This window comes from Pelophylax lessonae, assembly GCF_965119305.1.
Source record: "Pelophylax lessonae genome assembly, chromosome: 11".
NCBI classification, from domain to species: Eukaryota; Metazoa; Chordata; class Amphibia; order Anura; family Ranidae; genus Pelophylax; species Pelophylax lessonae.
The window spans coordinates 22,904,370-22,919,972 of NC_138778.1; the positions used below are offsets into that span (position 1 = coordinate 22,904,370).

A 15,603-nucleotide genomic window follows, 5' to 3' on the forward strand; every position below is an offset into this window, starting at 1 on the left:
CGGATGTCAGCGGATGACATCCGATTTTGCATCCGTTCCGTTTTTTGAATGGAGGAAAAATAGGGTTCTGTACTGTTCCAAAAAACGGAACAGAACTGAAAGGAAGAAAATCGGATGTCAGCGGATGGTATTCCGCTGACATCCGCAATGCCATTGACGTACATTATGTCCGCAAAAAAATAGGATGATTTGCGGACATACGGAGCGCCCGTGTGAAAGGGCCCTAAATGTGCACCGTTTAGAAGATATTTACATCACATGCAGCCAGTGACATCACTGGTGCATGCGCTCTGAAGGAATGGCGACCCGGGCCGCGTCATAAACTGCGGCTCCTGGGCGCATGCGTGTGAGCGATGTCATCGCGGCTCCAGCCAGTCACAGAGCCGGAGTTCGCGAACACAAAAGCAAGACTGGTGAAGATGGGAGCGCTTGCACCTCCTGACATTTCGGTGCTGGAAGGGCTTCGTTTTAAGGTAAGTTTAATGTTTGGCGGCACGGTGGTGTAGTGGTTTGCACTTTAGCCTAACAGTAAAAGGCTCGCTGGTTCGAATCCCAACCATGACACTACCTGCCTGGAATCTGCATGTTCTCCCTGTGCCTGCATGGGTTTCCTCCGGGTACTCCGGTTTCCTTCCAACCTCCAAAGACAAATGCTGGTAGGTAATTGGATCCTGTATAAATTGGCCTTATGTGTATGTAAGAATGTGACCTGTAAGATCCTTGAGGGCAGGGACTGATGTGAATATACAATATATATGTAAAGCGTTGCGTAAATTTACAGCATGTGATGCATACTAGCACATTACGACATTACCTTGCAGGATATAAAAAAAAAAAAAACGTCCAGCGGTTTACAAATGCTTCAAGGTTAAAAAAAAAAAAAAAAAAAAGTTTGCCTTTAGAAACACTTCTGGACCAGAAGGTTTTTCCCCTTAATGACCAGGCCATATTTTGCGATTTTTTGCGAACGGACAATTGCGCGGTTGTGCAACGCTGTACCCAAATAAATTTGACGTCCTTTTTTCCCCACAAATAGAGCTTTCTTTTGGTGGTATTTGATCACCTGTGCCATTTTTATTTTTTGCGCTATAAACAAAAAAAAGAGCAACAATTTTGAAAAAAAAAAAAAAAAAAAAACAATATTTTTCACTTTCTGCTGTATAACATTCTAAAAAGAAAAAAAAAATGTAAAAAATCAATTTTTTTTTAACATTTTAGGCCAATTCGTTTTCTGCTACATATTTTTGGTAAAAAAAAAAAACCGCAATAAGTGTATTTTGATTGGTTTGCGCAAAAGTTATCGCGTTTACTAACTATGGGAAAGATTTATGTTATTTTATGTTTTTTTATTTTACTAATAATGTCAGCGATCTGCGATTTTTAGCAGAACTGTGAAATTGCTGCAGACAGATCGGACCCCTAACTAACATTTTTGACACTTTTGGGGGGGACCAGTGACATTATTACAGTAATCAGTGCTAAAAATATGCACTGTTACTGTAATAATGACGCTGGCAGGGAAGGGGTGATCAATTATTGCAATTCTGTGTGATTCAACACATGATATATATTAGGTCCATGACTGCTGCAGCAAGTTTTTGATTCAACGTTCATTACCATGGTGCACCCTGCAGACCGCCTACAGTATGGCAATAATGTAGCAACTTTGGACTGTGTGGCCAATACGAAGTGTCATAGTCCCTATACTCTTTATGCATATTTTGTGTACCTGCAAATGCATCAGACTGACCAATATGATTGTAATATGCTGTTTATACATGAATTGCTATTTTACATGTTGTACTTTTATTTTTTATTACCCATGTTTCCCAGCGTTCTGGTCTCCACCTCACTCAAAGTCCCAAACCCTTCTTTTATTCAGGAAGGGGTGATCAAGGGATTAAATGTGAGCCAAGGGGAGTGATTCTAACTGTATGGGGGCGTGGCTTGTGAATTGATCATAGAGACATGAGATCCTATATAGAAGGATCACAGGCACTCTGTGATCATTCCAGAGAGAAGAACGGTCGGCTGTGTTACCAACAGCTGACCGTCCTCCTCTCTCAACGGGGAGCGATCGCGGGTGGCCGGTGGAAATCGGAGCCGCCTGCCCCATGCATCAGAGTCCCCGCTGACGAGTGGGGTCGGGAGCGTGCCGCCGGCTGCACGCAGTCGCCCCCTAGCTGCAGGTGCACGACCGACGTAGGTCTACGTCGTTTCGCGCAGGAGGGCCACCCTGCCGCAGTAAATTGGCGGTGCGCGGTCCGGAAGCGGCTAATTATGGCAGAGAAAAGTCGGGTCACGGGCCTGGCTGTGCTGTCTGTCAGGGCTGTGTAAGGCCCCTTTCACACATGCGGTCCGTTCAGTTCATCAGTTCAGTCACGTCAAAATGTATCAGTTTTCCATCCATTTTTCATCCGTTTTTCGTCAGTTGTTATCTGTTTTTTTGACGGATGAAAAATAGGGCATTCATACGTTCAAAGAAACTGACGTTGACGGAAGCGGATGAAAATGGATGTTAACTGATGATCATCCGTTTTTACATAGAGATACATTGATGTCCGTTTTTCATCCGTCAACGGATGGATGAAAAACGGACAAACGGACAGCATGTGTGAAAGGGGCCTAAATCTTAAGCTGGATACACACTATACAACTTTTGTTGTCAGATTTCCTTCAGATTTACCTTTTCTATGTAGTACAAGGGCCTGCCTGATTGCATACAAATTGAAAGTGTTTAGGTTTGACCTCATATTATATGGTTTTGGTAAATCTAAAGGAAAAAATCTAAAGAGAATTGTATAGTGTGTATGGCCCATTAGTATTTGGTGGTGAGAAATGACTTCTATATACGAGTGTCAGCTGTGAGATTGGCCGTTTGCCTGGAGCCAACCGTCTGGAAATGGTTTGGTGGCCTTTCCAGAACTAAACACTGAAAGAACAATGGTGATTTTTTCCCATCCATGCTGCACTGCAGCCAACCTGATAAAGACACACAACCTGCCCACCGAAAATCATTTGTTTTCCTGTAACTCGCTGAAGAGAAAACCATGTTTATATTTAGCTGTAAATTTGGAGGGGGCGACTGCAGAAATCTCAGAAATCGCAGCCTGTGAGAGCCCCACGAAAAAGGGGCCAACTCGTGAAATCAGCTGATTTGCATAAACTCACCAATGTGAAACTTGTGCGGGAGTTTGTCAGAATCCTCCCCTCCTGGCTCCAGCTCACCCCCCCCCCCCTTTGTAAATTTCATGCAAGACATGAAGAGAGGAAGTGTGACCTCAGCGCTCGTTTCTGCTGAATAAAACGATGACTTCTCTAAAGAGGGCAGAGAAATGCATTTCACAGGAACAGAATGACAGAGCCATCCGAGCTTTTCATTGCAAAAGTCGAATGACTCACGCCACCAAGAAAAAGATTTAGAAGAATAAAAAAAATTTAAAAAAAACCTGCGAGACCGATAAAAGGCTGACGGCATGGCCAGGACTTCCTCTTCTGTGAACGCCATTGTGAAACCATCCCGCTATCACACACGGTACGCTGCCAGCTGATAACGTCAGACAGCCTAAGGCTGGCCATACATGATACAATTTTCAGTACAATTTTCTTCAACTATGTAGTACAAGGGCCTACCTAATTGGATACAAGTGAAAGTGTTGTTGAGCTTTGACCTCTTATTATGTGGTTTGTGGTAAAAGTAACAGAAAATTCTACAACAAAAATTGAACAAGTATGGCCAGCCTTAGCTCTGTACTCGATTTAATCAATCTGGAGCAGCTGTGCGTAGTAGCCAATCAGATTCTAACGTCAGCTTGTTCAATTAAAGCGGCGTTCCGCCCAAAAGTGGAACTTCCGCTTTAACCACTTGCCGACCGCTGCCCGACTATATATGGCGGCGGTCAGCCCCTCCCAGGCAAAGTGACGTACCGGTACGTCACTAGCCTGGGAGCGAATAGGGGGCGAGCGCGCGCCGCCGGAGGTGCGCTCCCGCCCCCGCTCGTACCAGAGGAAGCCCGCGCGTGTGACCGGCGGACCCGATGTCCGCCGGTCACTCGCGATCGTCGGGCAGAGAGGGAGAAAGGCAGGCGGCTAATGTAAACAAAGCCGCCTGTCATTCTCCCCTGTGTAAAAACACTGATCACTCGGTCCTGCTATGTAGGACCGTTGATCTGTGCTATTACACCATTAGCCACATCCAATCACAGTTAGAAGCACGCCCCTAGGGACACACTTAACCCCTACCTCTCCAATAAAGTTAACCCCTTCCCTCCCAGTGTCATTTTTACAGTAACAGTGCATATGTATAGCACTGATTACTGCAGTAATGTCACTGGTACCCCCAAAAGTGTCAAAAATGTCAGTCAAGGGTCTGATCTGTCCGCCGCAATGTCGCAGTCCCGCAAAAAAAAAATCGCAGATCGCCGCCATTACGCGTTAAAAAAAAAATAACAAAAATGACAAAAATCTTTCCCTTAGTAAACGCAATAACTTTTGCGCAAACCAATCAAAATACGCTTATTGTGATTTTTTTTACCAAACATATGTAGCAGAAAACAAATTGGCCTAAAATTTAAAAAAATTTTGATTTTTACATTTTTTTGGGGGGAATTTCATATAAAAAAATGTGAAAAATATTGTTATTTTTGCAAAATTGTCGCTCTTTTTTTGTTTATAGCGCATGATAAAAAAATCGCACAGGTGATCAAATACCACCAAAAGAAAGCTCTGTTTGTGGGAAAAAAAGGAGGTCAAATTAGTTTGGGCACAGCGTTGCACGACCGCGCAATTGTCCGTTAAACTCACGCAGTGCCGAAATCGCAAAATACCCCATGGTCAGGAAGGGGGTAAAATCTTCCGGGGCTTAAGTGGTTAAATACTGCTGACCCCCTGACATGCCACATTTGGAATGTCATTATTTTTGGGGGCGGGTACCTAGATTTGACAGGTACCCCCTCCCACTTCTGCTCGGGCTGCCTAGGCCGGAAGTTCTCCTCTCCCCCTCCCTCCCTGCAATCTTCTGGGACACGTCACAGGTCCCGGAAGATTGCCTGGCCAGTCATGACGTGCATGCGCAGTGCGCACCTGGCTGTGGAGCCGCAAGCTGTGCCCACACTAGAGATGCCGGCGCCGCTGAAGAGGGAGAGGATCGAGGCTTCGGGCAGCCGCATCGCTGGATCGTGGGACAGGTGAGTGTGTGTTTATTAAAAGTCAGCAGATACACTTTTTGTAGCTGCTGACTTTTAATAAACACAAAAATGAGTGGAGCCCCACTTTAAAGAGAAAGGGGGGGAGCGAGTACCTAGATTTGACAGGTACCCCCTACCACTTCCGCTCGGGCTGCCTAGGCCAGAAGTTCTCCTCTCCCCCTCCCTCCCTGCAATCTTCTGGGACACATCACAGGTCCCAGAAGATTGCCTGGTCAGTCATGACGCGCATGCGCAGTGCGCCACCAGCTGTGACAGCTTGCCGATGCCCACACTAGAGATGCAGCCGCTTGAGAGGAGAGGGAGAGGATCGAGGCTTCGGGCAGGTGGATCGATGGATCGTTGGACAGGTGAGTGTGTGTTTATTAAAAGTCAGCAGATACACTTTTTGTAGCTGCTGACTTTTAATAAACACATAAATTAGTGGAACTCAGTTTTAAAGAGAAAGTAAAGCACTGCCTTTTTTTTTTCCTGACCTGCAAAGTAAAGGCATAATGTGCTAGTATGCATCGAATACTAGCACATTATGTGAAACTTACCTGCAAACGAAGCCCTCATCATCGCTGGAGGCCACATCAATCACATCAATCTTCCCCCGTCTTCCTTCTAGGTCTGTGGACTCCGGCTGTGTGACTGGCTGGAGCCACGCGATGTCAACCCCGCGCGGGAGCCGCCGGTCACAGCACAGGGCTCTGAAGAAACAGCACGGGTGGCCATTCCTTCAGAGCACATGTACTGGTGACATCATGGGCTGCATTTACAGTAAATATCTCCTAAACTGTGCACATTTAGGCGAGAATTACAGTTGCTATAGGTAAGCCTTATTATAAGTTTACCTATAGGTATAAACAATCAGTGGAAGTTTACTTCCACTTTTACTACTTCCCACCCAGGCCAATTCTGACATTTATCTCATTCAGAATCTGATGAGACAGATGAGGCGGCGGAAGGCGGGGGGGGGTTCGATTTTTGCGAGCCCGTCCCCCAAAAGCCACCTCCACCTGGGAATCCAGGACCAATGCCAGTGCATGGATTGATGGTTGGTTGGGACCTGGAGTGACCCGCAGCCTCAGAGAGGGGAATCAGGTGAGGAAATGTGCTCCAAAGACTCCAGAGGGACCCCACAAAAAGGTGTAAAACACTGCTAAGGGACAACCCCTACCGCACTGGCAGCACCACCCAGTCGCCAGGCCCAAAGCACCAAGCAATCCTCAGCAGAGAGGGAGAGGACCCCACCAGACTCGCCGTCCGCAAAAACAAGAGCCTGCAGCCACCAGGATAATGCACTACACATGTGGAGACCAGGAAGTAAAATCATCCAGGAGTCAGCACCAGGGGATGAGGAGGGGCTCCCACCACCAAAATCACCGCCCACAGGGCTTCACTGTCATGGCCACCACTATTTTCAATGGCAAACCACAGCAAAATGGCCGGACTACACAAACATGGCCGCCACGTATAAGAATATATAGGCTACAACAAAATGGCGGCACCACAAGGCTTACAGAGACCCAGGAGGGAGACCAGGCCTCAAGGACACATCCAGGCAGGGGAGGGGCTCTGGCAGGAGCCCCCACCAGGTACAACCCCTCCCCCTGCGCGCACAGTCAATCGTCTGGTCGCCCCCCATCGCAAGTAAGCGCCCTGCCCCCAATCCAGGAGCAGTGGCCAGACCACCCAAACAGCTCCAGCGTATGGAGGGGAACCTGGGGGGTCTGACCATCCCAAGGAGGGGCCCACGTCCACCCCAAAGAGAGGGGGGACAGCTACTCAGCATACCAGGAAGCAGGCAGGCAGTGCTCCCAACAGAACCCTTCTCCATCGAAATGGGGGGGCTGTCGGCCAACGGCCAAGAGAAACTCTGCGACTCGGCTGAGACCCCGGTCGTATGCGACCTCGCGCGGCATTTAACTCACAGGCCAGCCCCACTGGGGTCTGCACATGCTCGCTGGCCAGACTGGGATTACCACTGGATTTAGATTATCCAGCCCATCGCCCAGTCAGGCAGTTGATTGTATATCTTACAGGAAAAATCCAGGAGAAAAAAATTCTATCTAAAAATATTTTTTTTTTGCCAGGACCAGAGATCCCAGCAAGGAACTAGGTCCTTACTCCTGACTAGGCAGGAAAAAAACTGAGTGGCTATAGCAGAGAGAGGGAGTATACCCCCTGGGACTGCCCATGGGTGTAGCCAGAATTATTTTCTGCCTACTGTCCTACTCCTCTAGGGGGCAGTATAACCCAATGGTTATGAATACCAGGAGCTATGTCCGTCAATGAACGAAAGAGGAAAAAAAAAAACAAAAACCCTCACAATATATACCCCAACTTTTTGTTAAAATATAAAAAGATGATGTTACGCTGAGTAAACAGATACCCAACATGTCACGCTTTAAAAATCGCACACGCTCGTGGACTGGCGCTACACTACGGTACTTAAAAGTACAGCATAGCCGTTCCAGGTGAGTTAAGAAGCCAAGGTGGCTCAAGCTCGTCTGTAGATGCAGAATTGTTGCACTCTTTATTGTGTATCATAAAAGTATCACAGACACCATGGGGATATTACAAATAAAAGATGATGTTATGCCGAGTAAATAAATACCCAACATGTCATGCTTTAAAATTGTGTACGCTCCTGGATTGGCGCCAAACTACAGCACTTAAAAATCTCCATAGGAGAAGCTTTAAAAAATTTTGCAGGTTACCAGTTTAGAGTTACAGAGGAGGTCTAAAATTTTTGCTCTCGCCATAATGTTTACAGCGATACCACACATGCGTGGCGCAAGCAAGTATCAGATTGAAAAAAAAATTTGATCTCTGCTTTCCAGGAAAAAAAGGCAGTGTTTACATCTTCCAGAACCGGAAGTGAGGTCATGAGGTCACCTCCAGCCTCCCAAGATCATAGAGATGGCCGAGGACCATCCAGTCCACAGCCAGCTCTATGATAACCCAGCTGCACTCCAGGATTGGACACTGGGCTCCGGTCCCGCTACCTGTAAAAGCGGCCCAACTTCTAATTAGCCAGGCTTTTACATTACAGGGAATCGCTGGCTGAAAAAAAAAAAAAGATAGCTGCAGGTATCATCCTGGTACAACCACTGAAAGTCCAGGATGTCATATGACATCCTACGGGGAAGGGGGGGGGTGGTTAAGTTTTGATTGGTTAATAGAACCTGGAAGCTGATTGGTTTCTATGCAGAGCTGCACCAGATTTTGCACTCTCCAGTTTTATTAAATCAAGCCTATTTTTAATTTGGAAGACATTAAAAATAAAAGAAATGTGTTTGGTCTGATCAGGTATTTTTTCTTAAAATTGGTCCATATCTTAGGGTTAGGGCTATATAAACTCTTAAGCCCAACTGCATATCTGGGGAAATACTAAAGTTTTCCTTAAAGGAGAGGTTGCCATCTTCATGCCACAGAAGACATCGCGCTACCAGAAGGGTCCCTGGAATCCTGAATTGGCCGGTTTTTGACATTAGAAGAAATGGCTGGGTGATATTTCTTACTGCCAACATTCCTAACCGAACTGAAACAATCGTACAAAGCTCCCCTTTATGGGACTTTTAGGGCCCTTTCACACGGGCGCTCCGTATGTCCGCAAATCATCCTATTTTTTTGCGGATGATTAACGGACATAATGTAAGTCAATGGCATTGCGAATGTCAGCGGAATACCATCTGCTGACATCCGATTTTCTTCCGTTTTTTGGAACGGAACAGAACCCTATTTTTCCTCCGTTCAAAAAACGGGAAGGAAGGAAAATCGGATGTCAGCGGTGTCATCCGCTGACATCCGCAATGCCCATAGACTTACATTATGTCCGCATATCATCCGCAAACGGATGGGATGATATGCGGACATACGGAGAGGATGACACAAATGTCATCCGCTCCGTGAAAAAAAAAAAGTCCCGCAGCGGACAAAAACAGCGGAGCGGCCGTGTGAAAGAGCCCTTAAGTTGGAAAAAAGGCTGTAAAAATAAAATAATAAAAAGGCTGGTATGCCAAGTTGCCATGTTTATTCCAAAAGAGCCACAGAGTATACAAATACATTACATACACAAATTACTGTATCAATATTATTACATAAACACAGCTAAAAAATATTATGGACCCATGGGGTTTTAATACATAAAAATTAGTAGTATGCATGTCATGTCTTAAATAAAAAAAAAAAAAAAATAAAAAAAAAGTCTTTGGTCTAATTATGTATTTTTTCTTAAAAAGTGGTCCATATCTTAGGGTTAGGAGTATATAAACTCTTAAACTCACCTATATATCTGGGGAAATACTAAAGATTCCCTTAAAGCTGTGGTCTCGAAACTGCGGCCCTTTTTCTTGCTTGTTTCTGACCCTTGGAACACTATTCCTCTAACTCAGGGGTCTGCAAACATTTTAAACAAGGCCAGTTTATTGTCCTTCAGACTTTAGGGGGGCCCGAATGGGGCCATTGGGAGTAGAAAAGGTCCCGATGGTAGTGAAAAAAACCAATGCCCTATCATAGGTGTCAGTGGGAGGAATTGTGTCCCATCATTGGTGTGGCTGTGCCTAGGGATCGACCGATTATCGATAAAGCCGATATATCGGGAGCCGATCTGCACTTTCCCCAATATATCGGAATCGGCCCCTGAGGTTACCAATATTGCCAAAATTTTCGGGAAAGTGCTTGTACCGGAGTGATGTCTGCAGCTAGAGGCATCACCCCGGTACAGGCGTCCATAGCCGACGGTCGGCTGTCTTGTAGTGACAACCAATGCGGCTGAGAAGCCGCTCGGCTGTCATTACAAGGAGTGGGAAGGGACGTCCCCCCCCCTCCCATGGCTCGCCTGGGTCTCCCGTCCCACCGTCCTGCACGGCCGCGAAGAGAAGACCCGATCAAAGCCGCCTCCGGCTCTGATCGGGTCTCCGTGTAAAAACTCGGAAGTCATGACATCACTTCCGGCGCCATATTCAAAAACATTACAGCATTCAAAACAGCTAAACTTGGCGTTTTGAATGCTTTTAATTGCAGAGGAGGGGTTTGGGGTCTTTTAGACCCCCAGATCCCTCCACAACAGTACCTGTCAAAAAAAACCTATTTTAAATGTACGAAAATATCGGCCAATACTGATATGCGATGACCAAAATATAGGTATCGGCAATAGAAAAACTATATCGGTCGATCACTAGTTGTGCCCCATTGTTGGTGTCATTGGTCCCCAATGTTGGTGTTATTGGGGGGAGAATTGTATCCCGTCATTGGGCCCCATTGTTAGCGTCATTGTGAGAAATTGTGTCCCAGTCCCATTGGTGTCACCAGGCCTCATTGCTGATGTCATTGGGAGGAATTGTGCCCTATCATTGGTGTCAGTGGGTGGAATTGTGTCCCACCATTGGTGAGAGTGAGAGCAATTTTGTCCCATCAATGGTGTCATTGGGCCACATTGTTGGTGTCATTGAAGGGGGAGGGGATTGTGTACCGTCATTGGGCCCCATTGTTCGTGTCATTGTGAGAAAGTGTGCCCCATCATTAGTGTCATTGTGCGGAATTGTGTCCCATCATTGGTGTCACCGGGCCTCATCATTGGTGTCAGTAAGGGGAATTATGCCCCATTGTTGCTATCAGTAAATTAAATAGTGCCCCAAGGGCAAAAAAAAAAAAAGCAAGCAAAGGGCCACATCTGACCCCCGGGCTGCAGTTTGGAGACCACTGCTCTAATTGACACCAATCATAAGGCACCATTCCTCCCATTGACACCATTAATGGAGAACTATTCCTCTCACTGACACCACAGATGGGGCACTATTCCTCCTGCTAAGACCAATGATGAGGCACTATTCCTCCTGCTAAGACCAATGATGGGGCACTATTCCTCCCAACAACACTGTCCATGGGGCACTATTCCTCCCCTTGATACTAATGATGGGGTGCTATTCCTCCTGCTAAAACCAACAATGGGGCACTACTTCTCCTGTTAAAACCAATAATATGGCAGTGCTTAGCCCCACTGATGCAGGGACATTTTCTACTCACGCTGACCACAGTCTGGCCCCCCTAAAGCCAGGAGGACAGAAAACTAGCCCTTTGTTTAAAAGTTTGAAGACCCCTGCTTTAAAGGATAAGTTGCTGTCCTCATGCCCCAGATGGGGTCAAGTGTGACGCTACTTGACGTCATCACGCTTCCGGAAGTCACCATGGAACTGCAAATTGATCGATTTTTGACACTGCGCTGTGATTATTTTAATTTAATGTGAGTGCAATATATACGTTTTCATAAATTAAAAATATTGACTTTTATACTATGTGAAGCGCTGATCTCTTTTTCTTTTCTTTGAGTACTACAAGTATAGGATCGCGGACCTTTTCTGGTTGTGTTCCCTGTTGGCTGCTTTCCTTAAAACAGTTTGAGTCCTGCCTACATATTACTGCAATTGTGACATCATGCCTAACATGACTTCTTAGTTTGAAAGTCATATCACTCTGGTAAGCCTCTGCTGCGCTTTTCTGGTGGTGGCGATTTTTTGGAGTAGAATGCACATTTTTCTGCATGAAATTTTTAGAGACTCAAAACAAGTGAACTCAAATGTTATTTCACGCTGAAATTTATTGATATAATGGGGTAGATTTACTAAAACTGGAGGGTGAAAAATCTGGTGAAGCTGTGCATGGTAACCAATCAGCTACTAACTTCACCTTGTCCTATTAAGCTTTGACAAAAATAAACAAGAAGCTGATTGGTTTCTATGCAGAGTTGCACCAGATTTCGCACTCTCCAGTTTTAGTAAATCAACCCCTATATGTTATGTATAGACTTGAAATTGCTGACCAATTAAACGTGGCACACCTTGGTATATTCAATATACAGTATACAGAATGTTGGGAATACCCACTCTGGATGCAAACAAAACCCGGCACACTGATCACCTAATAATATAAAATACCAGAATAATTTACTTACCAGGGCGTCAAAAGAAATTCTTTATTAGAGGAGTCACAAGTTTCACCCACAGCTTAACATAGCGGCTCGGGTGTCGGAAAGTAGAAGGAGTCACTTCACTTGATCTTTCATAAAGGCTTTGCTGCTCCTGAAACACATAAGGAAATTGTTTTTAGAACCATTGCACCTGCAGGAGGGATAGAAAGCAGGGAATCCTTCCAGAAACATAATTTCATGCTTGTGTGATTGGCTCACCAATTTTCCCAGAAGTCTGCCTAAGATACAAGCCAGATTTCTGGCATCGCTGCAACAAAAATGTAACTTTTGGTGAGATACTCCCAATAGGAAATAACGTCTTAAGGATGCAGGCCCAGCAGCTTTCCTCAGAGCCCTGCAGCTGCCACAGCTGATAGATAATTATAAAACCACTCCCATTTGACCCACTCAGCACAGAGGAACAAACAGGGATTTCTTCAAAATAACAAAAGGTAGGAATCTGCAACAAAGTTTGTTAAAATCCCTGCAATGTACAGAGATCACCCAGAGGGGAATGTTCTTTTTCTCAACAAAAGTGGAGTTACACTTTAACCTCCAGCGGGTAATAAGCCTTTGCAGACTGCTCTTTAGACTTTTTTGGCTAAGGCAGATGGATGCTCTTGCCACCTGTGCCATTCTGGATAATGAAATCCAAGGTAGGTCCGAACAGGCATTTCACATTGGAAGGTCAAGCAGAGGAAAATCAGCGTTACAGCTAAGACAGGCTAAAGAACAATACCTGTTCACAATTTGCATCTTCCATCAAAAGGATAGTTGGTTTAGTAACCACTTGCCAACCGCTCACATTGAGCGTTACTGCGGCAAAATGGCTCGTTATCGTTCAGCGACGTATAGGTCTATGTCGCTGGACTCCTCCCTTTGTGGGTGGGGCACGCGCGCCGCCGGAGCCTCGCTCCCGCTGTATTCAGACACAGCGGGAGTCGGGCCAGGGGAGAAGAGGCGGTGATCACCGCCGTTCTTCCCCGATTGTCGGGGATCGAGTGTGAAGATCCGCCCGCTTGTGTAAACAGAGCGGGCGGATCTCCTATGTGACAGACAGTCACAGATTACAGGATTCAGCATAGCTGTACCTGCGATCTGTCCCTGTGTCACACAGTCCCCTCCCCCCACACACGTCAGTAAGCACCAGGCATACATTAACCCCTTGATCACCAATAAAAGTTAACCCCTTCCCTGCCAGTGTCATTTTTTACAGTAACAGTGCATATTTATAGCACTGATTACTGTAGTAATGTCACTGGTACCCCCCCAAAAGTGTCAAAAATGTCAGTTAGGGGTCCGCTCTGTCCGCCGCAATATCGCAGTCCCGCAAAAAAAAAAAAAAAATTGCAGATCTTCGCCATTACTAGTTAAAAAAAAAACAATAAAAATGACATAAATTTCCCGTAGTTAGTAGCTGCGATAACTTTTGCGCAAACCAATCAAAATACGCTTATTGCGATTTTTTTTACCAAACATATGTAGCAGAAAACAAATTGGCCTAAAATGTTAAAAAATTTAGATTTTTTACATTTTTTTGGGGGGGGGGGAATTTCATATAAAAAAAATGTGAAAAATATTATTTTTTTAAAAATGTGTCGCTTTTTTTTTTGTTTATAGCGCAAAAAGTAAAAATCGCACAGGTGATCAAATACCACAAAAAAAAAGCTCTATTTGTGGGGAAAATTTGGGTACAGCGTCGCACGACCGCACAATTGTCCATTAAAGTAACACAGTGCCTAATCGCAAAATATGGCCTGGTCAGGAATGGGGTAAAATCTTCCGGTCTTAAAGCGGTTAAAAATACGCTCATTGAGAATTTTTTTGCCAAAGACATGTAGCTAAATACATTTTGGCCTAAACATATGACAAAAATTTAATATATTGGATATTTTTTAACTGTCAAAGTAGAAAAATATTGTTATTTTTTCAAAATTGTCGCTTTTTTTTATTAATATCGCAAAAAATGAAAAGCGCAGAGGTGATCAAATACCACCAAAAGAAAGCTCTGTTTGTGGGAAAAAAAGTACGCAAATTTTGTTTGGGTACGGCGTTGCATGACCGCACAATTGTCAGTTAAAGTCGCACAGTGCCGAATCGCAAAAAGTGGCCTGGACGTAAAGCAGGAAAATCCTCCGGTGGTAAAGTGGTTAAGAGTTCCAATGGACCCCAGACTGGAAATGGCATGAGTAGAAGCAGACTCTAGTTTTAAAGTGGTGCCCACCACATCAGTAAGAACCATACAAATTTGAGAGTAATAACAGAAGACTGGACTCCTTGGAGAAAAGCTCTTCCAGTAGGAACTGAGGAGACTTAGAGTATCAGCAGCTGATGGTTCAAAGGCAGCTGGGGGAGCATGCTTGTGGACTCTACGATTAGGGTCAACTATTTACCAAGTGGTCTGGGCCATAAAGTCATGCATGACTTCAGTAAACACCTTCTGGGAAAAGGCCAAGAAGGTGGCCACATTTAGAGTGAGAGAAGACTCTGAAAATGGGATAGCGTCTAGGAGCAGAGAGCATAATTCCAGATTGAAAATTTCAGCTGCATCAGTGGGCAGCAACAGAGCCAGTAGTAGAGTTTGACCTGGGGGCATCGGGACAGCGGAACTGTTCCCTGTATCTAGAATCACACATGGTGCAACCACGTAGTGGTAAGTCCCTGTAGTTTAGGGTATGAGGCAAGGCCTTAGATTATAGGTCTCCAAACTTTCTAAACAATGAGACAGTTTACTGTACTTTAGACTTTATGAGGGCTGAAGTAAGGCTGTTGGGAGTAAAAAATGCCCTGGCATCAGTGGAGGTAAACAAAGCTTGGTGGTCAGTGGGAGGAAAATTTTAGATTTTAAAAAAGGCCCTGTGAAAGAATCAGTGCCCCATCATTAGTATTAGTTGGAGGAATAGTGCCCCATAATGGTTAGTAGGAGGAGGAATAGTGCCCCACCATTGAAATGACTGGGTGAAATAGTACCCCATTATTGGAATTATTTGGAGGAATAGTACCCCATCATTGGTATTAGTGTAGACATACTGCCCTATCCTAGATATTAGTGGGTGGAATAGTGACCCATCATTGGTGTCAGTAAAAGGAATAGTGTCCCATCATTGGTGCCAGCAGGAAGAATAGTGCCCCATCATTAGTGTCAATGGGAGGAACAGTGCCACATTGTTGGTATTCTCTATTAGAGAAGTCGTTTGCAAGCCACGCTGAAGTCGTGCTGCACGGGACGGCTTCTCAGTCGGGTGACTTTGAAGCCACCCCAGTGTGAACCCAGCCTTAAAGGGAGAGCTCCTAATCTCAGATTGTTACCTGTATAAAAGACACCTGTTCACAGAAGCAATCAATCAGATTCCAATCTCTCCACCATGGCCAAGTTTATCATTTTCATCGAAAGTGAAAGTAAAAGCAAACCCTAATTTTGGGTTGTCCCCAGAAAAGTAAGAA

At 45.2% G+C, this 15,603-nt stretch overlaps 1 protein-coding gene across 1 annotated transcript in view; it reads right to left on the bottom strand.

The window, feature by feature from the left end:
* Window positions 1-15,603, bottom strand: part of PGS1 (phosphatidylglycerophosphate synthase 1) — a 168,584-nt gene that overhangs the window by 15,792 nt on the left and 137,189 nt on the right. Inside the window, exon 9 of the mRNA XM_082271494.1 lies at window positions 12,145-12,271. Within this exon, the coding sequence (XP_082127620.1) occupies window positions 12,152-12,271 (120 nt within the window). The 3' untranslated portion in view covers window positions 12,145-12,151. The remainder of the gene's footprint in view (window positions 1-12,144; window positions 12,272-15,603) is intronic.